The following is a 24,717-nucleotide window of genomic DNA, read 5'->3' on the forward strand; positions in this document are numbered from 1 at the left end:
AGTTTGCTCAATGTTTCCTTTGCAACAGGCCTATGAAGTGGGTATGAATATCCTTGTATCCATTCAACATGTGTGGAATGCCACTCAAATAAAAAAAAAAAAAGAGGTATCCAAGGAGAAACGGAAAGTTAATTTATTATTATTATTTCAAATCTCAAGATTTGGGTGTCCCTCCACCAGTATACTCTGATGAGGGGAGACAAAGACACAGAAACAGAGAGCCAGGTTAAATAGCCCTAAGGAGTAAATTCCCCTTCCCACTAGCTGTCCCTTAGCCAGGCCACCATGGCAGAAAGATGGTCTACAACTGTTTTGGAAGGTCTGAGAGATTGAATAGACAATGGGGATAGATAATGGAGGGAACTGGAAGGCATCTGAGCAAGGTCCTTTCAAAGGGAGATAAGGGGAGTAGATAAGAAACCTTTTAAGAGTTTTCTGGAGCCAGATTCTTTTTAGGGGCAAAGGCACATCTGAATAAGATTAAAAGGTAGGCTAAGGCTTAACAACTAGACAAATTTTAACTACTGATATGTGGCACTAAAAAAAAACTTACAGAAATCTGTACTTAACTCTATCTTACCTTCTGAACTTATTACCAGATTTAGGATAGTCTTATCCCAAACCTTAATTACACTGAGAAGTCTTCACTGGGAAATCCCATTCAAACAGATGAGAAATCAGAGGCTCAATCAGCAAGGTTACATGATTTATCACTTAGTCAAGTAAGTGTCCAAGGTAGACTTCAAGCCAGGATCTCTAGCCTCCAGGCCTAACCCTCTTTGCACTATCCTACCCAGACTTAGGAGGAGGATATGCTTTTCAAATTCTTTCTGCTTCATCCCACAGGTGGATGCTGTGCGTGTCTATGTGAACAGCTCGTCTGAGAACCTCAAGTATCCTGTCCTCTTCGTGGTTCGCCAGCAAAAAGGGGTGCTGTCCTGGCAGGTGCCTCTGCTCTTCCGAGGATTGTAAGTGATTGTTCCTCCGTAGAGGATGATGGCCTTAGGTTTCCTCCACTGACTACTAGACCTCAGAACTGGCCTTTGCTTCACTGCAAGAGAAAGTAAGATAAAATCATTGTATTGTTGCCACTTTATATAAGCTAAGTACAAATACATTGGGTACGCAGGGATCTAGAGAATACATATTTTCTGTCTGGCCAACTTCATATTTCCGTTCTGTTTGCTTTTCAGACATGCATAAAAGCCTATGTGGTTCTACAGAGCTCTGAAAGAAAATTTTTTTCAAAATGTTCTGTATCTCAAATGGGGGTAATGATTCATTCTCTGGATATACCAGTAAAGAGATCTGGGCCGGTGTCCCAAATGCCTGCTGTATGCTGGGCACCATAAAACTTGGCTGTTCTGGTGAAATATAGGTATAACGCAGCAAATGGCCAGATTAAATAGGTATGGGCTTAATGTGCTGGACAGGCCTGAACAAGACTTGTATTCCTAACTTCCCTGAATTTACTTCATGTCAGAAGTCTCAATGACACTGTTCTCAAAAAGACATCTTGTGTTTCAGTCAGAAATATAAAACCTAATGAAGAAAAAATGTATTTTGGAAGGAGTAAAATTGGAAAGATTTTTTTCTTACTGCCTGTTTACTGAACCTTATTATTCTTGTTTCTGCTTTTTCTCCCCCCCTGCTATGGGGGCTACAGGTACCAGAGAACCTATAACTACCAGGAAGTGAGCCGAACATTGTGCCCTTCTGAACCCACCAATGAAACAAGACCTTCGGAGCAACTCATATTTGTAGATGTAGCGTCCATGGCTCCCCGAGGGGCCCAGTACAACCTGCTCGTTACCAAAATCAAGAGCTTCCAGCTGCAGTAAGCAGGATTCATTATGGTCCTCCTCTCTTTCTCTGCCAGATCAATGTTGTGTATGAGTGTGTGTATGGATTTGAGTTTTGATTTTCATAGAAAAGCTTCCATTTTCTGAAAGTAAATCATCTTCTCATTAGCAACCTAAGATCCCACAGTTGAAGAACCAGTTCCCAGACTCTTGATAATAGGAAGATAGTTGGAACCAAATAGAATAGTGAGGTCAACATGACTTGTAAAGGAGCATATAGTTTATTCATGTCTAAAACTCTGATGTTTTTCCAAATAAGATTACATATTTGACATGTTACGCAATCTGTCTTTGCTGCTTCCGAAGTTAATTAGATGGAAGACAGGGTATAATTAGGAAATATGTACTGTAAGAATTCTAATGATAAATTATTATAAAACATTTATGTGATTATACCAGATTTGTCACCTATAAATTTGGGTTTGCCAGGCAAACCCTACAGAGATTGATTAATTCTTTCTATGTATTATACCTAGAATTCAAGTAACTGCTACTAGTTGAATGGTTATAGCGATTTAAACCAATTGCCTAGGCTTTCCCAAAGCCTAGTTAGCTGAGGTTTAAAGCATTTAACTTGGGATCCAATCATTTATTGCCTTTTGTATGAAACTTGGGTAGCTGGGTGGTACAGTAGATAGATTACTGGGCCTGGAGTCAGGAAGATCTGAGTTTAAATCCAGATACTTAGTAGATATCAGCAAGTCATTTAACTTCTATTTGCCTCAGTTCCTCATCTGTAAAATGGAGACACACTGGAGAAGGAAATGAAAAACACTCCACTGTCCTTGCCAAGAAAGATAAAGTCAATAGGGCCACATAGAGTTGGATGCGACTAAATGACTGAACAACATAAAAATTTAATTTTTTGTTAAGAAGCCATAAAAATTATCTGTTCACTAATCAATAACATCTCCATAGTGAATTTGTCAAGATAAAAATATAGAGCAATTTTAAAGGAAATATAAAAAAGTGCATGTTTTAGCACCATGAAAGAACAGCCTGAACCCAGCAGGTCAGGAGAAACAGCTGGCTTCCACCAACATCCCACCTGGCACATGGACTTACTTCAGCCTGCTCTTTCCTCCTGCTTCAAATTCTTCCTAGTTTTTGGTCTTGATATTACCTTTGTTCTGGCTCTCTGGCCCTGAAATTAGCTGGCAAGGCTACAGTTCCTCAGCCCTCCAGAATCTGCTTTTCTAGTCCTCAGTTGTGTGATACGGGAGTCTGGGGTTTTCCTTAGAGTCCTTACCTCAGTCATTCTCAGGATACCTCTTCCTGAGTCCTCTCCTCAGCACACTGGAGCCTCTCACCCTTTCAGAACCAAAATGCAAACGGACTATTCCCTGTCTGGGTGCTAATACTACCTTCCCCAATTTTGAGCTTTAGCCTTGACCATCTCATTCTTCCTCTAGATGGTCTCCATGCTTTATCCCTTTGTGAAGCTGTTTGCACGCCCTGTTACTTTAGGGATGGTTCCCTGAGGCAAATTTTACTAGTCTAATATATTTGGCTGCTTTGGCCTTTGATGGGTAAGTCACTTCTCATATCTGTGTCCTACAAAATCCAGACCTGCTGGTCTGAATGCACAGTTGGTGCCTCTGAGTTTTGGTAACCATGTTTTCATCATATGGCTTCTCATTCCAAACCAACTGGCTCTCAAACTCTGAATTAGGAGCAGCCATGGCATGCTGGGAAGAATCCTGAACCTGGGGTCAATGGTGCAAATCCTTGCTCTGCCATTTACTGCCTAAGTGACCTTGGACAAGTCACAACTTCTGTGACCCTTGGTTTCTTCACCTGTAAAATGATAGAGTTGGATTAGATCATCTCCAAGTTCTCTTCCCCTTGTAAATCCTATGCCCCTGTGCTGCTAGATGAGCTTTCCCATGAGCTCCCTATTATTAGCGGAGCTGACAAATACACCCTAGATTCAATAGAAACTGAGACCTTTTTCATGTTTTCAGATCAAGATCATATACCTTCCAAGTACGAGTCAAAGTGTTTGGGACCCTCCTCCCTGGGTGTGGATCCTGAAGACTAGATGTTGTTACAACATTAAAGATAATAAAACATGCCTGGGCATTCAGCGATGCCACATATTCTCACTCCCCAGTCACTGGGCAGGGTCATTTCATCATAGGTTAATTAGGTACCTTTTTTTTTGCTAGATAATGACTGTTAAAAATTAATGCTTAACTCTTTCAGGAAAACTTTTACATTCTCCTACTTACAGTGTTAAAAAATGTAAGTGGCTTCACAGCAAGTCCCTAATATGTCTTCTCTGGCTAATGCTTTATAACCTAGTCTCTTGATGTTAACGAGTGCTCAGTTCTACCTAACTAGCTGTGATCTTAGAATCTCAGAATTTACAGGTGGAAAGGACCTTCAGGGTCATCTAATACATTCTACAGATGAAGAAGTTGGTCTCCCCTTGATTAAGAACATTTTTGCTTCTTTCACAAAATAGAAAAGTACATATTATATGTCTTTGCTCTTACTCTGTGCAAAATCATACTTTTTTTTTTCAGTTGGGAGAATTTTCCAAGGGTCCCTCTGGTCTACATGGTCCTCTCTTCTGCTGCTTTATAGAGTTTATATTCAACAAAAACTTAGGAGTATACATATTATCTCAGAGCTCCCAGTTAGTAAGTTACTCTTACTGAAGTCACCTAAAAGAAGGCGAAGCATAGCAATAATGGTTAAGTGACTGGGAAGAAAGACAATCAGCAAGCATTTATTAAGTACCTACTATATGCCAATAGGAAAATGTCTACTATTTAGGCAGAAATTTGGCTTTCTGCTCTAATTTTATGTTAATCTCTAACCTCTAGTTTCATTATAGTTGAGGTAAAAATCAATTTACTAGAAACATCAGAGTAAAAAATTAGTAGAGTCTGTTAGAGTATCTGTTACAGATACAGAGTACTTGCCCCAGACAAGTCATGGAAGGGCAGGTTGGGGAAGGAACAGATCTTTCATTGGAACTTCCTTCAGCCCTTGAAGAGATTGGTACAAGTGGGTAGTTTCTGTCCAAGTCGTCTCCTCTAAGACTCCAGTGGGGACTGAGAGCCCTACTTCATTCCTCCTTTCTCTGCTAGAGCTCAGCCCCACTTTCCCCCCCCTTCTTTTTTTTATTGTCCCATGCCTCCAACTCTGTACCTTATCACTTTGAGTCTATTTCTCATAGATTTTATGTCTCTTTAAGGACTCCAGGTTATGAGTCAAAACCATCTCGCTCAAAGATGGTATAGTCTCAAATCCCTCTCAAGGGTGAGAGGGAAATGCTTGTCCCTCTGAACTAAAAATCCCAAGATGCCAGTCAGTTCTCAAACCACTAAGCATCTCCTAGTAGCATATTTTCCCCATCCCGACTCTGGCTGGAGACTTCTTAAAAGGCTTAATCATTTTTTTCCCCTTTCTCTAGAGCGTTCCAGATATATTTGGACGAAGCAGTTTTAGTTATACCTCTTGGTATTTTAGCACAACGTGCAATCATAGTATACATACAGTAGGAGCTCAATAAATATTTGTTGCATGAACTCATACAAAGGAAAAAGTAACAGGAAAATGTTCTGTGGTTAAAATGCAAGCTAATCACAAGTATTTCCCACGTCCTACTGGATGGATGTTCAGTATCTATTGACTTTGGAAGAGGGAAAAAGAAAGATCTTAGATGAGGGAGCTAAAAGGAAGGAAATGTAATGTTTCTATCTTTGCCTCCCTAGAAAGTTCTTTTTCTGCAGAAGACAGTGGGAAAGAGAAGCCAGAATTAAGAGAAAAGCTAGCAGGGTTTGGATCCTGCTTCTTAGGCAAGTCATTCTTTCTGGGCATCAGAAAACTGAGGGGGCCGGGCTGAGATTCCTTCCAGCTCCAGATACTAGGATTCTGTGCTAAGTCATCCTCAAAATAGAATTGAGGATAAATTGCCAGGAGGGCCTTTTGATCCAGAGTGAAGCAGATGAGTCAGAAGAACCCATTATTACTCTTACTGAAGTCACCTAAAAGAAGGTAAAGTGTAGCAATAATAGTTAAGTGACTGGGAAGAAAGACAATCAGTAAGCATTTGTTAAGTACCTACTATGTGCCAAGTATTATGCAAAGAACTAGGGATACAAAGACAAAAATGAGATAGTCCCTCCCCTCAAGCAACTTACATACTGTGAAGAGAGGGGATATGAAGTGTAATGGCTAAAGAGCTGGCCTCAGAGCATGGGTTCAGGCTCTGTGATTCTGTGCAAGTCACCTCTCCATGATTTAGGCACTTCCTCCCTTTTAACTCATCCACCCAGTACAAATCCACATAGAAATACCTGAGTGAAGAGGAGAAAAAGAAGGAAAAAGAATAGGGAGGACAGGAGAATTGGGCTGTAAGAGTTGAAAAAAAGACATCAAAGAACATTCAGATATCGTTTTACTTCAACCTTACCTAAACATCCTCTCCTAACTATAGTGTTGCAGAAGCAGCATCTTGGAAATTTTTCCAACAGTAGCAGTAAAGGCAGAGATATTAAGACAGGCTTCAGTTCACGGGAAAGGTGAGCTAGCTTTTCTATAACAGAGAGAGAAAGAAAGAGAGAGAACCATTTCTGAATCAAACTGGTATGTGTGTTCTTTTAGGAATATTAACTGACATTATCAACTTCAACGTAAAAGTGGAGAATATTTTGTAAAGCTTAAAGCACTGTGAGCTATCATGGACATTATTCATTGCATGATTGTACTCCCAAGATAAATAATTTGGGTTTTTTAAGTGGCAGAGTAGAATGTACATGTATTCATCTGACAAGTATTTATTAGGTACTAGCTGTATAGCAGGTGTTATGGTCAACACTGAGGACGCAAGGACAAAACAGTAAACCAGACCCTGCCCTCAAGAAGCTTATTTGCTAGAAGTAACATATAGTCACACAAATAAATACAAAAATACAAAATGAAAATAACTTGAGGTGGAAGGGTGGTAGCAACTGATGAGATTGGGATAGGTCTCATGTAGGAAACGGCATTTGAGCTGGGCCTTGAAGGAAGGAGGAAGATAAGGAGAGTGAGTATTGCAGTCACGGGGGAATGGCTTGTGTATCAAATGAGGTCTTAGTTCTAGAATCTTAGAATTTTAGGGCTGAGACAGACTTTGAGCTAGCTGAATCCCTCCATGTCACAGATGAGGAAATTAAATGTAATTACAATCAAAGGTACAAGACATCCTTTCTCCCTCTCTGATACTGTTTTCTGCACTTTGCGCAATGAGGCAGCTTAGGTGGTGCAGTGGTTAAAGGTCTGGGCTGGGAGTCAGGAAGATCTGCGTTCAAATCCATCCTACTAGCTATGTGACCCTGGGAAAGTTGCTTAACATTTGTTTGCCTCAGTTTCCTCAGCTGAAAAATGGGAACAATAACAGCACATACCTCATAGAGTCGTTGTGAGCTTCGCATGAGATCATTTTGGTAAAGTTTTTAGTACAGTGTCTGGTACATAGTAAGTGCTATGTAAATGCTTATTCCTTTGCCCCTTCATTGATATATTCCTGTGATTTGAATGGAAGGAGAGAGCAAGGAAGATAGGAAATGTGACACAGGGAACTCTGGTTACCCACATGGGTGACTTTTTCTCTGTGTGTGTGTGTGTGTGTGTGTGTGTGTGTGTGTGTGTGTGCAGAAAGCCTCATGCATTAGCCAATATTGTCAGCTACAAGAGGTCTCAGACATAGCCCATATCACAGTTACTCATGACACTGGGTCTTGAGGTCATAGAAATCATTGAAAGCTGCAACCCTGGATGACACCTGCTTAACCCTTTAGTTTCTCAGACATGACTATGCCAAAAGTTATGAGGCCTTGTAGTCAGAGGCCCCTAAACACTCATTGTGTTCTCCACAAGTAAGCAGATGAGACCTCTTTTTGGCAGAGCAGAGCCACTCAAGCTACCTAAGTAGCCTTCCTACATATCTGTTTTTGTGTCTTATGTGCCCCTGGGAAAAGTCTCACGCATTAGTTAGCTGCTAGGGATCTTCAATAGAGCATAACACCCCAAAGCCAGGAAATGATAGGCAGTGATAGTCAACAAACATTGATTAAACACCTACAATGTGCCAGGTACTGTGGTAAGCTCTGGGTATACAAAAAGAAGGAAAAAGAAAGAGAAAGAAAGAAAAAGAAAGAAAGAAAGAAAGAAAGAGAAAGAAAGAAGAAAGAAAGAAAGAAAGAAAGAAAGAAAGAAAGAAAGAAAGAAAGAAAGAAAGAAAGAAGAAGAAAGAGAAAGGAAGGAAGGAAGGAAGGAAGGAAGGAAGGAAGGAAGGAAGGAAGGAAGGAAGGAAGAGAAAGAAAGGAAGAAAGGAAGAAAGAAAGAAAGAAAGAAAGAAAGAAAGAAAGAAAGAAAGAAAGAAAGAAAGAAAGAAAGAAAGAAAGAAAGAGGAAGGAAGGAAGGAAGGAAGGAAGGAAGGAAGGAAGGAAGGAAGGAAGGAAGGAAGGAAGGAAGGAAGGAAGGAAGGAAGAGAAAGAAAGGAAGAAAGGAAGAAAGAAAGAAAGAAAGAAAGAAAGAAAGAAAGAAAGAAAGAGAAAGGAAGGAAGGAAGGAGAAGAAAGAAAGAAAGAAAGAAAGAAAGAAAGAAAGAAAGAAAGAAAGAAAGAAAGAAAGAAAGAAAGAAAGAAAGAAAGAAAGAAAGAGCCTACCCTCAAGGGGCTTGCAATCTAATTGGGAAAGACAAAACACAAAAGGAAGATGGAAAGTGGGGCAGTGGGTAGGTACTGAACATGGAAACACAGTGGAGTAGTTACAGTTAAAGAAGCCCCAAGGTAGTATGGCCAGGGGAGGAATGAGAAGAGGTCTAGGCTAAAGTGTCTCCTTAAATAGAAGTCTGGAATTCAAGGCCCCACCTGCTCTCCAGGTTGACAGGCAGAGGGTAGTGTATAGTACTAAGGCTGGTGAGATCTCACCTGTTGGTGAGGTTATCCTGATAATCAATGATTGTATTATTTCACAAGATTAGTGATAGGTGTGTCCTTGTCAATATTTTCAGAGCCCTTTTCTATTTGGACAGATGTGCCTGTGCCAAATTCTAGGATCCCAGCACCTGCAGGTTATTGGACTCTCACTAAAGTCCATAACATTATTTAAGACACTTACTAATTGTGTTACCCTGGGAAGGTCACATAACCTGTGTTTGTCCCTGTTCCCTCAACTATAAAACAGGGATAATAATAGCACCTACCTTGCAGGGTTGTTATGGTGATCAAATAAGATATCTGTAAATGTTGCTAGCACAGTATGTGACACATTTTTGTTGTTGTTCAGTCTTGTGACCCCCATTTGGGGTTTTCTTGGCAGAGACACTAGAGTGGTTTGCCAATTCCTTCTCTACCTCATTTTACAGATGAGGAAACTGAGGCAAACAGGGTTAAATGACTTGCCTAGGGTCATGCAGCTAGTAAGTGTCTGAGGCTGTATTTGAATTCAAGAAGATGAGTCTTCCTGACTCCAGGCCCAGCACTCTGTCCACTGTGCCACCTACGTGTGGGTGTTTAGTAAATGCTCAATCTATTCTCTCCTCCTTAAGATTACTTTGCTAGTTAGGAATAGAGCAGGGTAGTACTTATATCTTCTGAGTACTTACCTAGGATTCATTCCCTTTCATATTGATACCTTTCTGTCTTGTTCCTAGTGATAAAGGATCTCAGGTTCAGAAATGCCCATCACAATAGTTAAAAATCATTCTCTGGTTTTAATCTGAGGTTTACAACCTCTATTGAAAAGTCAAAAGGATAATGTCCTATTATTACAGCTTTGTGGATAGAGTGCTGGACCTGGAGTTGGGAAGATCTGAATTCAAATCCAGACACATTTACTGTGTGACCCTAAGCAAGTCACATAACCTCTGTTTTCTTCAGTTTCCTCAACTGTGAAATGGGGATAATAATAGCACCTCTCTCCCAGAGCTGTTATGAAGATCAAATGAGAAAATATTTATAAAGCATTTAGTGCAATGACTGGCACAGAAAAGGTACTTAATAAATGTTTGTCTCTTTCCTTCCTCTTCAACCTCTAGAAACAATGAAGTTAATATCTTATCTAAGCTATCACTTGCTAGTGAGTTAGTTGCTTAGGGAAATATATTTCACGGGTTCCTAAGTATGGAGCTAGAAGAGCCCTTGAGGGTCATGTGGTCTAACCTCCCCATTTTACAGATGAGAAAATGAAGGACTACAGAGAGTGGTTTAGTAATTTTCCCGGAGTCAGTCAACAAGGAGGCATCGAAATATGAAAAACCAACAGGTATATGGGAGAGGCAAAGGAGCCAGGGGAGAAAAAGAATAAGTTTTTGGAGGTCAGGGGAAGATATAAAGAAAGGCAAAAACATGGCCTGTGCTCTCAAGGAGCTCACATTCTAATGTGAGCAAAAATTAAAATGTACATATGGGGGCAGAGCCAAGATGGCAGAGTAAAAGCAGTGACTTGCTTGAGCTCTCCCCCAAAGCTCTCCAAATACCTGTAAAAAATGGCTCTAAACAAATTATAGGTATCACTACCTACAAAAATATAGAGTGAAACAAATTTCCAGCCCAAGACAACCTGGATGGTTGATGGGAAAGGTCTATTGCGCTGGGCTGGGAGAGGAGTAAAGTTCAGTGTGGGCACACAGACAAAGACCAGGCCTCAGTGAACCTGGGGCAGGCCTCAGGGGACTGAATCATGGGCAGCTGTGGCAGTTTCCAGACTTCTCAACCCACAAATGCCAAAGACAACTTAGAAGGTCAGTAAGAAAGGTCTGTCAGACCTCGGTGAGAGAGAAGCTCCATCCCAGCCCCACTCCCAATGCAGCCCCAGGGTGTCAGCTGCTTCTGGAGCTCTTGGCCCATAGATTGAGGGGAATCAAGTGGCTGATCAGAGAGGGATTGCAGGGATCTCTTTGCTGGTGCTGAGACAGGAATCTCTTGCTTTGCCTGTGCTTGGATCTGGGTCACAGTTCTGGGTGGTGGTCCTGGGGCAAGGAGGAATGCTATGGTGGTGGAGTTGTAGTGAATGTGAAGAGAGAAATCTTCCTCATAGTTCCAAGACAGAAAAGAGTGCTTGTGGTCACTCATATACCAGAGCACAGGCCAAAAAAGGAGTAAACACCTCTCCTGATCATACCACCTTGAAAGAACAGAAATTTACAAGTCCCTGAAAGTATCTCTGAAAACAGCTGCACAAAACCCCTGAAGCTTGGGACAGTACATTCTCCACACTGGAAGCAGACCCCTCCCTTTAAAAAGAGTTTAATAGGCAAGTAATTGGCTGGGAATGTGAGAAAACAGCTCCCAAAAGAAAGTCAGACCATAGAATCTTACTTTAGTGACAAAGAAGATCAAAACATACAACCAGAAGAAGACAACAAAGTCATATGAATCAGTCCCAGGCCATGGAAGAACTCAAAAAGGATTTTGAGAAGCAAGTAAGAGAAGTAGAGGAAAAATTGGGAAGAGAAATGAGAGTGATGCAAGAAAATCATGAAAAACTAGTCAACAGCTTGCTAAAGGAGACCCCAAAAAAATACTGAAGAAAATAACACCCTAAAAAATAGTCTAAGGAGCAGCTAGATGACGCAGTAGATAGAGTACCAGCCCTGCATTCAGGAAGACCTGAGTTCAAATCCGGCCTCAGACACATAACACTTACCCTGGGCAAGTCACTTAACCCCATTACCTAGGCAAAAAAAAAAAAATAGCCTGACCCAAATGGCAAAAGAGGTCCAAAAAGCCAATGAAGAGAAGAATGCCTTAAAAAGCAGAATTGGCCAAATGGAAAAGGAAGTCCAAAAGCTCACTGAAGAAAATGCTTCTTTAAAAATTAGAATGGAGCAAATGGAAGCTAGTGACTTTATAAGAAATCAAGACATTGTAAAACAAAACCCCAAAAAATGAAAAAATAGAAGACAGTGTGAAATATATCATTGGAAAAGCAACTGATCAGGAAAATAGAGCCAAGAGAGATAATTTAAAAATTATTGGACTATCTGAAAGCCATGATCAAAAAAAGACCCTAGACATCATCTTTCAAGAAATTATCACGGAAAACTTCCCAGATACTCTAGAACCAGAGGGCAAAATAGAAATTGAAAGAATCCACCAATCACTTCCTGAAAGAGATCCCCAAAGGAAAACCCCTAGGAATATTTTGCCAAATTCCAGAGTTTCCAAGTCAAGGAGAAAATGTTGCAAGCAGCCAGAAAGAAACACAATCAGGATAACACAAGATTTAACAGCTTCTACATTAAGGGCTCAGAGGGCTTGGAATATAATATTCCAGAGGTCAAAGGAGATAGGATTACAGCCAAGAATCACCTACCCAGAAAAACTGAGTATAATCCTTTAGGGGAGAAAATGGAAATTCATTGAAATAGAAGATATTCAAGCATTCTTGATGAAAAGACCAGAGCTGAATAGAAAATTCGACTTTCAAATACAAGATTCAAGAGAAGCATGAAAGGGTAAACAGGAAAGAGAAATCATAAGGGACTTATTAAGGTTGAACTGTTTACATTCCTGCATGGGAAAAATGATATTTGTAACTCATGAATCCTTTGTCAGTATTAGGGTAGTTGGAGGGGAAAAATTATATGGATAGATAGATAGATAGAGGGCACAGGGTGAGTTGAAGATGAAGGGTTGATATCTGGAGAATAAAATTAATGAATGAGAGAGGATTATACTGGGAGAAGGAGAAAGGGGGAAGGAGAAAGGGAGAGGCAAAATGGGGTAAATTATCTCACATAAAACAGTAGAAGGGAAGTGGGGGAAGGTGAGAGGGAATGAGTGAATCTTATTCTCATTGGATTTGGCTTAAGGAGGGAATAACATACACACTCAATTGGGTTTGGAAATCTATCTTACCCTACAGGAAAATAGGGGGAAAGGGGATAAGAGAGAGGGGATAATAGAGGGGAGGGCAGATTGGGAGGGGGTAATCAGAAGCAAACACTTCTGAGGAGGAACAGGATCAAAAGAGAGAATAGAATTAACTGGGGGGGGGAGCAGGATAGGATGAAGGGAAATTTAATTTTTCACAACATGACTACTATGGAAGTGTTTTGCTTGACTACACATGTATTACCTGTATCAGGTTGTTTGCCTTCTCAATGAGGGTGGGTGGGGAGGGAGGAAGGGAGAAAATTTGGAACCCAAAGTTTTAAAAAACAAATGTTAAAAATTGTTTTCACATGCAACTGGGAAATAAGATATACAGGCAATGGGGTATGGAACTCTATCCTGCCCTACAGGGAAATAGAAGGGGAAAGGGATGGGGGGGGCAGGTTAGAAGAGAGGGCGGATCAGGAGAAGAGGTATTCAGAATGCACTCTGTCTTGGGGTGGGGGAGGGATGAGATGGGGAAAAACATTGGAATTCAAAATCTCGTGGAAGAGAATGTTGAAAACTAAAAATAAGTAAATTAACAAAGCCTAAAAAAGTGTGCCTATAAGCTCTATACCATGTAAGTGAAAGGTAACATCAGAAGGAAGGCACTAGGAACTGAGCAGGGGAGGAGCATTGCACCGACCAGAAAAGGCCTCTTGAAGAAGTTAGGATTTGAGCTGAGTCTTGAAAGAAGCCAGGGAATCCAGAAGGGGGAGATGAGGAAAGAGAATGTTCTAGCCAGGAGGAGACAGCAGTGAGAGCTCATGGAGTCATGTCATGTGCTAGGAACATCAAAAAGGCCATTGTTGCTGAGACACTGAGCAGAGGGTGGGGAACAAAGGGTGAGAAGATGGAAAAGGTAGAAAGGGGAAAGGTCATTAAGGCTTTAAAAACCAAATAGAGTTTTATCTGTGTGATCCTGAAGAAAGTCTATTGAGTAGCGGGGAGAGGGTACCATGGTCAGACCTGTACTTTAGGAAGATCATTTTGGCAGTTGAGTGGAGAATGAACTGTCTTGGGGAGAGACTTGAGGCAGGAAAACCAAATAACTTTTGTCATTTTGTAGTCCAGGCATAAGGTGATGAGGGCCTGCATCAGGCTGGCAGTTGTGTGAATGGATAGAAAGGAATATATACAAGAGATATTTTTCTTGTGAAGGCCAGCAGACAACACAGAACCTATGACCAAATACTTAACCCAAATTTTACAACAGGGTACTGTAAACACCCCATAAAAGACAAAGAAAAAGTTCCAACTTCTTCTGTTGCCCAAAAAATTTTACACAGATGTTCCAGATCACAGGGGCATTGTGCTCCTAGCCCCCATGATGTGGAAAGGATAACTGTATTGTGAAAATAGAAACAAGACTTGGCAAAAGATTTGTTTGGAGTGAGGGGGAGATGTAACACAGATAATAAATGGCAGGGCCAATATTTGGGTCCTCTGTCTCAATCCACCATTTTTTGTACTGTACCAAGCTGCCTCTTAGTAAGCTAGTAGTATTGTTTGATAGATTAGACACTAGCAAATATCTAGCTTATTGATTACAGATTTAGACTGACAGCCTAGGTCTCCTTTGCTCTCCTCCTTCATCCTCACCTGGTCCCAAACTAGCCATAATATGGAACTGTGGCAAGAGAAATGAACACTTTATATTTCTCTAAATTAAAAAAAAAAATTACATGGGCTCTTCATGATATTTTCCCCCTAACAATGGACCTTGTTATAAAAGATTTCCTATCTCTATTGTAGAGAGAGGTAAGGAATGAGAAATGTTTACATAATGCCATCTGCTAAAGTAATCAATTTATCTTTTATGTGTTATCATAATCTGTATTGGAGGACAGAAATGTGGTGAACTTAAGGAAAACAACATGTTTCCTGGATTTATGCATGTCATGCTTAGGAAAATAATGGAGAAAAATGCAACCTCATAATTATATATATATGTTCACACAGGGAAATAATTGGAAATTAAAGGTAATCAAGCAAAGCTTAGAAAACAAGTTTTTGGCCAAGATAGAACTGCTTCCGGAAATACCAGGGTGATTCAGGGTTGCCAAGAAAATCAGTTTCTCCATCATTCCTACAGCCTGACAGAGAGGTGGTAAGAGTGCTCTGTTGCCTGGGTGACACCTGATGACATTACCAACATTGAAACCTATGTTGAAAGGGCAGTGTCCAGGTGGTTGAGCTGAATGCTCCCAGGAAAGGGCAGTCCCAGAGGTTTTCTGAAGTCCTGCCATGTAAACACAGAACCCTGATCACTGGATCAGATTACAAAATGAACCTTAATGTAGACTTTATTTTGTTTTCATGACACGGGGCCAAAACTCCCAATTGTAGTTCATGGTAGCTGATGAAGGGGATTTTTGACTAGAGAAAATGAACGAGAAAATAATTCCATTATCTCTGAGCCAATTCTAGGAAATGAAGCAAATGTGATTCACTCTACTACTAATTTAAAAAAAAAAAGTGTGTCACCATCCTTAGAAATAATGCCTGATTTCTTTTCACTCCTAACTCTACTCCCAAATATAAAAATCTTATTATACATAAATTCCTCTCTTATACCCTTTGTTAAAGAATGTTTCATTTAAACATTTTAATTTCTACCAAAATCGACAAAGTCCTGTGATATGGAGGAGATGCTAAATTCTTGAAAGTGGTGTCATCAGAAACACTCTATCAGATTGTACCAGGCTGCAAAGGCTTTGGGTTTAGTATCAGAATCAGAATCAGTGAATTTCAAAATTCTAAGGGACCTCACCCATCTTCTCATCCAATTCATACCCAAAAGACATCCCCACCATAATGCAAACTAAATACTGGTTATCCAGCTTTTGACCAAAGACCTCCAATGAGAGGAAACATACTTTTAGATACTTCTAATTATTGTGTTTTTCCTGATATTAAACAAAACTTCCTCTTTTGACATTTTTATCCATTGCTTCTAGTTTTACCCTCTGAAGCTAAAAAGAAGTCCAGTCCTTCTTCCACATGACAATCCTTCAAATAAATACTAGAAGATAACTCTCTTGCCCTGCCTGTTTAACTCTTCTCTTCTCCAGGCTTATGATGTCCACTTCCTTCAAGTAATCACTTCATATAGCATGGACCCACAGATATCTTCTATCTTGATTGGCCTCCTCTGGAAATTCTCCATCTTATCAAGGTCCTTTCTAAACAATTTTCCCAGAATTGAACACAAGACTCCAGATATCATCTGACCAAGGCAGAGTATTATAGTTATACTATATTGTAGTATATATAGTTTACTATATAAATTACAGTAATTTATAGTTACTATAAATATATAGTAATTATAGTACTATTATTATAGTATTATAGTCCAATTGTTTGGACTATTTGTTGTTGAGGCAAAAAGTACTCGACTCTTCATGACCCCATTTGGGGTTTTCTTGGCAAAGATACTGGAGTGGTTTGCCATTTTCTTCTCCAACTCATTCTATAGATGAGGACACTGAAGAAAATTGGGTTAAATGACTTGCCTGGGATCACACAGATAGTAAGTGCCAGAGTCTGGCTTTGAACTCAGGAAGATGAGTCTTCCTGACTCCAGGCCCAGCACTGTATCCACTGCACCACATAGCTGCCTCGATAATGAAGCCTAAAATTACATTAGCTTTAGGGCTCTAATCACATCACTGACTCATGAAATCCTTTTCAACAAACTACTTTTTAGACATACTTCCTCCCCATCCTATGCTTGTGAAATCAACCCTTTGAACCCAAGTGTAAAACTTTATATGTATCCCTATTAAATTTCATCCTATCAGATGTAGCCTACTGTTCTCTACTCTTCTTCTGAGTTCCCTTTAGGTCCTGACTCTGTCATCCAGCATGTCAGCTTTCCTTTCCTGGCTTTATGTCCCCTGAAAACCTGATAAGGATGCCGTCTATAGCTTTATCCATATTATTGATGAAAATGTTGGGCAGGACAGGACCAAATACAGATCCCGGGGCGATCCTCTAGAGACCTCCTTTCAAGTTAGCATCAAACCTTTAATGCCGACTCACCCTGTGAGTTTGGCCATTGAACTGGTTCCAAAATACAGTAATCTAATTGTACTACTGTCTGTCTCCTATCTCTTCATTCTTCCCAAGAATAGAATAAAATAATTTCTCTATTGAATACCTTGCTGAAATTCATCTGTGTCTAGAGCATTCCCCCTGATTTACTAGTTTAGTAACTATCACAAAAGGAAATAAGGTTAGTCTGGCATGACCTATTCTCTTTTTTTTTTCTCATTCATTATTTCTCTTGACATTCTTGACCTTTTGTTCCTCTCGATGAATCTTGTCTGTTTCTATCAAGTTAACTCTTTGGTTTCTTTAGGAAGGCCAGCATAATTTAGTGGCCAGAGAACTGGTCTCAGGGCAGGAAGATACAGGCTCAATTACTGCATGTGGGGACATGCTGGCTTTGGGACCATGGAGAAGTCATAAATTCTCAGGACCCCAGGCAGCTCTCTAACTTGTGGAACAGCTGCTGATCTACAGCAATAAAGGAAGTTTCCTCATTGGGACTTTGCTACATAAATAGAATTACAAGTCTATAAAAAAAAATACCCTGGCCATTTAATTGGTAGGATAACATCTCTATAAATTAAGCCATAGCACTCCCTCTGGGGCTGTGCTCCCAACTCTACATTCATAGATTTCCAATTGGGTCCTTAGGAGGGCAACTAGTAGTAACTAGTAAATAGTAGTAAGTACCCTTCTAGGGTACTTTCCTAAACTAGAGCTCACAAACTCCACCATTGTGCTTTGATAGTCAGCCAGCAGATAGAATTAACCCAAAGTAAAGCATTTACTGGGATGATGTTCCAAGAACAGTAGCTATAAAACATTCCCTTCATAAACCTGCAGTGCACTCTTCCACAAATACACACAGCATACATGGAAGAGTAGGCAGAGATACAGAATATGTTGCTAGTATTGTCACATGTGGCCAAAGCAGCTCACACCTTTTGGCACTACAGGTCCCCCATGTCTTTTTCATTCTTGTAGTGTTCTCCGTAGGGTCTTCCATAGGCAGCTTGGCTCTTTGGGCCTACTCCTCCCTACATCTTGATTCCTGACTATCAGGGCTCTCTTGAATCCATGGCTGACTCTCTTCTTAGCTGCCTCCTGCCTTGACTGTCTTGGATAGCTTTCTTTTTAAAGGCCATGGTGGTGGCTTGGCCAATCTTTAGCCAGCCAGTGGCAGGCTAGCCCTCTAATTGTGTCAGGGAGAACTCCTTTATACTTCATAGAAAAGTAGCACAGCATGTCCTTAAAATTCATTCAACTCATTAATACCTTGTCTATTTAACAGCCCACCTGCCATTTAATTTCTGTGATAACATCAAATGGTCAGAGGGAAGCAAAGAACCAGCATTCCTTGATAAATGCTCCTTTTTTGTGCAAACTAATTAGGCATTTATTGTCCCCAGCAAATCAGCTAGGCTGTTTTTGGCACATTCATCCATATTCCCAATTGTGGATAGTTCTCTAATAACTTGGGGAGGCTCAAGCATTATTCTTTTGAGTACCTTCCTCAGTGCCTTGTATTAAAGAGCTTCAGCAAAATCCATGAGGCACAGTTCTTGGACAATCTGGAAATTAACATGCTTTCATGAGAGAAAAGACCTACCATTGCTGGTAGACCTGGAATTACACACCCCAAATTCATGGTTATACAACTTAATAAGCTGATATCACTTTACAAAATTCTCATAGGTTACCACCTGTCTTAGTGTTTGCAAAGGCCAAAGATAATAAGGAAAAGGGAAAACAAAATCAAGCTTTCACCCTCTGAGGGAAAGTCTGGTGACGAGATGGCTCCCAACAGGAATAAAGGACCTGAGGTTCAATAGAAGTTATTCTTTCATTTTCAGGTGAGCAATCAAACTGGGTAGACATTCTTCTGCATCACTATAACACAGGGAATTTCAACTATAGGTACATGCAAAAAATTTCCAGTGAGTCCATGAAACATATAGGATACCTAAAATTTTCCCAAGGCATCTCTGTAGCACATAGGACAATACAAGTGGAGATCCAGACTCGCTCCTCAATAGGACAGGCAGCTTGTTTAAAAAGGAATAAAACAAACTCAGAAAATTGCCAAGAAGTGAAGCTCCCAAAAGGGGACTAAGCACTTAGGGTTGGTTGATTTCTCAGAGTTTCTGGCCCTGAGTCAAACCAAACTTATCTTAAGGACCTCAGACAAGTTGTCTGGACTCATGCCACAATAAAGTGAGCAGTGTAGGTCTGCTCAAAAGTTGTTGGGGTTTTTTTAAAGTTATACAGTGACTTCTTCCCATATACCTAAATTGAATTTAGTTGTCAGTTTTTAAGGCACTATTAAATTTAAAATTCAGCAATCTTTCTGCCTTTCATATGTTCAAAGTTATATAGAAACCACTCTCCTTATGGAGCCACATATCCTCTCAGTCACCTGGGTTTGTATGCTGGGTGTTATCCATGACTCCTCACTCTCTCTCACCCTACACATGCCAAGTCTTGTCAATTGTACCTTCACAACATCTTTTGTATGTGCCCTCTTTTCTCCTCTAACATTGCTACCTGGTACACCTCATACTTTGATTATTGCAGTAGCCTTCAAGTCTCTTCCCATTCTAGTCCATCCTCCATTTAGCTGTCAAATTCATTTTCCTAAAGCACAGGTCTGACCATATCCTCCTTTCCCCACCCCCCAATTAGGTAAATCCCAGTGGCTTCCTTTTGCCTCTAGGATTAAATATAAAATTCTCTGCTTGGCAGTCAAAGCTCCTCATGACTTGGCTCCCTCCCATCACATACTCCACACTGGCCTCTTTGCTGTTTCTTGAATAAGACACTGCATCTCTTGGCACTAGGCATTTCCATTGGCTGTCTCCCATGCCTGAGATTCTCTTCCTCCTCATCTCTATCTCCTGCTTCCATAAGACCTTTAGGTCTCAATAAAAATCTCACCTTCTACCAGAAAGTCTTTCCCATTTCCCTTCATGCTAGAGCTTTCCCTAAGTTATCTCCAATTTATCCTATCCATACTTTGTTCCTACATAGTTGTCTCCTCCATTAGATTGTGATCTCCTTAAGATCAGGGACTGTTTATTTTCTTTGTTTGTTTGTTTGTTTTTTGTATCCTCCACACTTATCACAGTGAATGCTTCTTGACTTAACTTGGTTGACCATCATGGAGAGAGGATCCCATTGCCTCGCTATGGACTTGAGAAGTGGTTGTTATTTGCCAGTTGACCATCTGGACTTGTCTCTAGCAAATCTCTAAGGTCACATCTCTAGCTGTGTTTGTCTGCTATGACCTAGTAATTTCTAGGCCAAAATACAAATTCCTCAGCCTGGCATTTAAGGCCTTTCATAATTCATGTGCCATCTTACATTTCCAGATCCATTTCATATTATTACTTTTCGTGGAATCTGTATTCTAGCTAAACTGGCCAGCTATTCCCAGGTCTTGATGTGCCATTTCCATTCTCTAGCCTTTGCTCAAGCCCTCTCTCATCCTTGGAATGGACTCCAACCTCATCCAGCCCTATCCCAGAATCCCTAGCTTGCTTCAAAACTTGGGCTCAGATGCCTCCACCTATGGAAACCTCTCCTGATAACCCCAGGTGAAAGTGCTCTCTTTCCTGAAATTACTTTGTATTCATTTACCTTTGTATCTACTCTTATTTCCCCCACTCTCCTAGAATGTAAGCTCTGTGAGGGCAGGAGTTGTTTTGTTTTTGTTTTGGTATCACTACTGGCTAGCACAGTATCTTGCACAAAGTAAATGCTTAACAAATGCTTTTGGGGTTGAATTCCACACTCACATATACACACAAATCATCTGCCAACGTCATCTACCTTAGCAAGAGTGCTAAACTAACCATTTCTCAGATTTGGGGGGAGGGGAAGGATATCAAGATATTCCACCTTTATTGCCAGAGAATCCTAAGGCAAAAGTGATGGGAAGCCTTAGGGCTGTACATGTAATAGAGATCATTGTTATGATTTACATAGGAAGGGAATAAGCATTAATTAAATTTCTACTATGTGTCATGCATTGTACTGAGTGCTTTTCACAATTATCTCATTAGATCTATGCTACAACCCTACAAGATTGGTGCTATTATTATCTCCATTTTACAGCTAAGGAAACTGAGGCAGACAGAGGTAAAGTGACTTTCCCAGTGTCTTGTAGCTAGTGAGTGCAATTACATTTGAATTCAGGCCTTCCTGACTCCAGACCTAATACTCTATCCACTGCATTATTTTATTATGTATTATTCCCTGGATACTTTAAAGGACATAAGAATGCTGTCTTATCTGACTCCTGCCCATATGTTCTGGAGAACTGGAACAACTAGGGCAAAATGATCCATGTATAAACACCAAAAAGTGATGCTTTATTTTTTGTTGTTATAGTTTAAAAGATTGTCTTTTACATAAGTAAATACAGCCCTACTTACTTATGTTCCTTTCCTTCTCCCTTTCCCTGTTCTGTTTCTCAGGACAAATGTTGCCTTTCATTTCACTGCCAGCCCTTCTCAACCTCAGGTAAGTCACATATCTGAAGGATATGTATTATTCACCTACTTTATTAAGAAAATTAAGAAAGCTACACATAATGTCACAGAGAAATCAGTATGTGCTTTATTCATTTTCCAGAATTTTGGACAGGGGATTTAATCTTACTTCTGAAACTAATGTAAAGTAGAATAAATGACACTTATTTGCAGGATGTTACTATACCATGCCCTATCCTGAACGTGAGCATATGGTTTAGATCAGGTTCAATCCTAGGAGGAACCTTCCTCTAATTATAGACATTAGACTTCCTTTTCTCATACTCTTTGGCTTATTAAATGCCCTAATCAGGTGGGCTGGGGGAAATTACTTAAGAGTTAGATAACTTGTATGTAGGTCTTCCCAAAACCAGAAATACTTAATATGCAATATTAATCATATAGGGGAGAGATAATTTATTCCTATACATAATAATCTCATTTCTCATTAACAGAATGATTAAAATGAAAATCAATAACAACTTAGAACTACTGTTATAATTTTCTGCAAAGCTGATATTTAAACCTCATCAGAACGTAGAGTAGTCAGTATTGCTAATCAGGTATATTCTTTTTCACCTCTGCTTGGCACTGTCCTTACAACTCTTTATAAAAGAGCCAATCCTCTTGTTAGAGGACAACCTCTCAGATGTGGAATCTTCCCTTGCCACCAGCTAGCTACAACTGATGGGACCAGAGTCTCCTGGCCTTTCAAATTTACAAGATCATTTCCAAACCTGGGCACATTCATTTTGGGGTACTCATTTGAAAGGCAGCCTGGCATCCATTCAAAAGCTCACCTCATGTGAGTCAAGTTAAGACTTAACCTCCTGGCTTCTCAGGGGGGCAAATTGCCCCTTATTCCATATGACTCTTGAGAATAGCTCAAAATAGTCCACATACTTGGCAACCAGAAAGGAAGAAATTGTCTAAGATAGCTAAAGCTCAAGTAACTAATGTATAAACTCAAAATTTTGTAGTATGATAAACTTTAAAACAAATTGGTACAACAAAGTAGAAAGTATTTAATATTTATATTTGTCTTTCCTAGTTATTTATCCTCTTCTCTGTGGAGTTTTCCAAATGATATTCTGTAAAACTCTTTTGTTCTACAGATCTCAAATTAGGGATTCTATATGACTATTGTAATATTACTGTTTTTCTTCCAAAATGTCAAATGTGAAATTATATGTATGTCTGAAAAAAAAACTGAAAAATACATTTATATGTTCTATCAATATAACTTAAGCCCAAAGTGTTCTGTGGTCAAGTTAAGGAGTCAGGGTCATAGGAAGCAGGATGGGCAACATACATCAATTTCACTGGGATCTAATCATGGAAACAGCTTCCTTCCCAATTCTAGATATTCCAAGGGGGCATGTACTAATCCTTGTAGGTAAAAACATCCGGCTGATATGAGTGCAGGGGCAAGGAATCAAGGCAAGCCTGACAATTTTAATAGTTTCTCTCTCAGCTTCCAGTTTCCTTGTTTATGAAGCAATAGTCTTTCTCTGTTACAATTTCTTATTACTCCTAGGATCATTAAACTCTAATTTGTATTCCTCTCATCTTGTATTTGGCATTTTATAAATCTAATACTTTTTAATAGTGGGATTATGTGCATCTGGTAGTGTGTGGGGTAGAAGGTGAAGAGTTTGCAGGGGAGTTAGCTATTTCCACTTGTATGATTTCCACCTTAGAGTGGGCAGTGCTCCACGTTCCCAGCTCCTCTCCCAAGCACGGTGTTCTCTTTAGGGGAAACCCTTAGCTCCATCCCTTGGGGGGAACAAGTTTCTTAAACCTGCACAGGAAGAACAAGAAACTGATAGTACCTAAAGCCACTGGTCTCAGTAAAGGTGAATCCAGCCCTTCCTCCATAAGGTCCACTATGAAGCTCAGTTGTACCTGAGTTTCTTTTGGTCTGCCTCTATTCAGCTGTTCTTTATATTTGGGAAGTTATAAAATATGAATCAATAAAATATCTTTTCAGCCTGTCTCTAAGCCCCTATGCTGGAAATATTCCCAGCAGTTATGAAAAATCTAACTCTCTTCCTAGATAGGTGGCCACCTATTCGCACTCCTCCCACCAAGGACACGCATAAATCAGTGCAATAATAACAACCATATGGTTTTAAAAGCCAGTTTCTTTTAAAGGAAGTGGTAAAACAGAAAGCCAACAGACTTTAATGAACAAGGATTAATAAAAACAGATATATCTCTCCCTAGAGATGATAGGAGGAAGAAGCAGAGAGGATGAAAGTTTTGTCTGTCTCTATACCATCATGAGCACAGAAGTTGCTATCTGGCTTATAGTCAGCCAAGTGACACATGAGTAGCATTTTTTTACTCCTAGCCCCTTTTAATTTTATGGTGTAAGCTGCTTAATCACAGAGACTGTGTCAGGGGCAGGAAGCCGGCCCAGCCTCCTGCTTTTTGTCATAACAGTGCTGAAGCCTCTCTGGTAGAGAGGAGGTCATGACAGGAATGGGCAGCAGCCCCTGCCTCCTCACACCATCACATTGCCCTGGTGCTGAAGCTTCCTAGTATAATTTTGCCAGAACTCTTCAAGCCTCTCCTGAGGTTTCAGCTCTCCTTTCTCCTTTAGCATGAGAAAGTAGAAGACGTCTCTTTCAGACACAGCCACAGCCCTTAGAGGCTCCATTAGCTAGACAGAGGGTAATTTAGATCTGCCAGCAGACACCCATCCTCCTATGTCTCTCCACATATACAAGACCTTTATTTACTGATTTATAGTAATTTTTCTAGTTTCCTCCTAACAATTGTTTTCAAGATACAAAGAGAAGGTTTTTCAATTTTAAGTATTCAAATAAAACAAAACTGAAAGCATTTTAATTTATTTTATCACAGCACTAACAAAAATTCTTTTATGTCAGCAGCCTGAACCTAACTGAATATAGTCCTTGTTTTTTGCCATATTGAATTCCTGGAAATTTAGTTATAAGACAGATGGTATTTTACCATAGGAACAAAGTTACACTTGTAGGTTGAATTCCTAAGAAACTGATTTCAAGTAAATCACCAAATACATCATAAAAGCAAAGATACAACTCTAAATCTCTGCATTTGTTGTTTGAGGCACCCATAGCAAGAAGGGCCTAGGTTATTTTTGAGGCGTCTCACCCTTCTCTTGGCTTAAGTCTCCCAAAAACCAGCAGAAAATGTCTTGACTGGATTATGCAATAGGCTGTTTGCAAGCACACAGGCCATGATATAGCTAAAGAAAGTTTTAATTAAGAGAAAATAAGAATCAAAGAATCATCTATTCTATGGTAAGTGATTGGTAATAGAGTTGTCTCATAAGCAAGGCCCCAGGCTAAGTGTGCCTCATGGTCACTTAGACCCCCAGCTCAAGTCCTGTCATTCTGGTGAATTC

The 24,717-nt window shown here is 40.0% G+C and overlaps 1 protein-coding gene across 1 annotated transcript in view; it reads left to right on the top strand.

Moving 5' to 3' along the window:
- SIDT1 (SID1 transmembrane family member 1) overlaps positions 1-24,717 on the top strand; it is a 166,268-nt gene that overhangs the window by 50,714 nt on the left and 90,837 nt on the right. The window contains exons 2-4 of the mRNA XM_021007140.2: positions 847-968; positions 1,667-1,837; positions 21,270-21,315. Of these exons, the coding sequence (XP_020862799.1) occupies positions 847-968; positions 1,667-1,837; positions 21,270-21,315 (339 nt within the window). The remainder of the gene's footprint in view (positions 1-846; positions 969-1,666; positions 1,838-21,269; positions 21,316-24,717) is intronic.

Source organism: Phascolarctos cinereus, unplaced genomic scaffold (assembly GCF_003287225.1).
Source record: "Phascolarctos cinereus isolate Bilbo 61053 unplaced genomic scaffold, phaCin_HiC Scaffold_726;HRSCAF=1367, whole genome shotgun sequence".
NCBI classification, from domain to species: Eukaryota; Metazoa; Chordata; class Mammalia; order Diprotodontia; family Phascolarctidae; genus Phascolarctos; species Phascolarctos cinereus.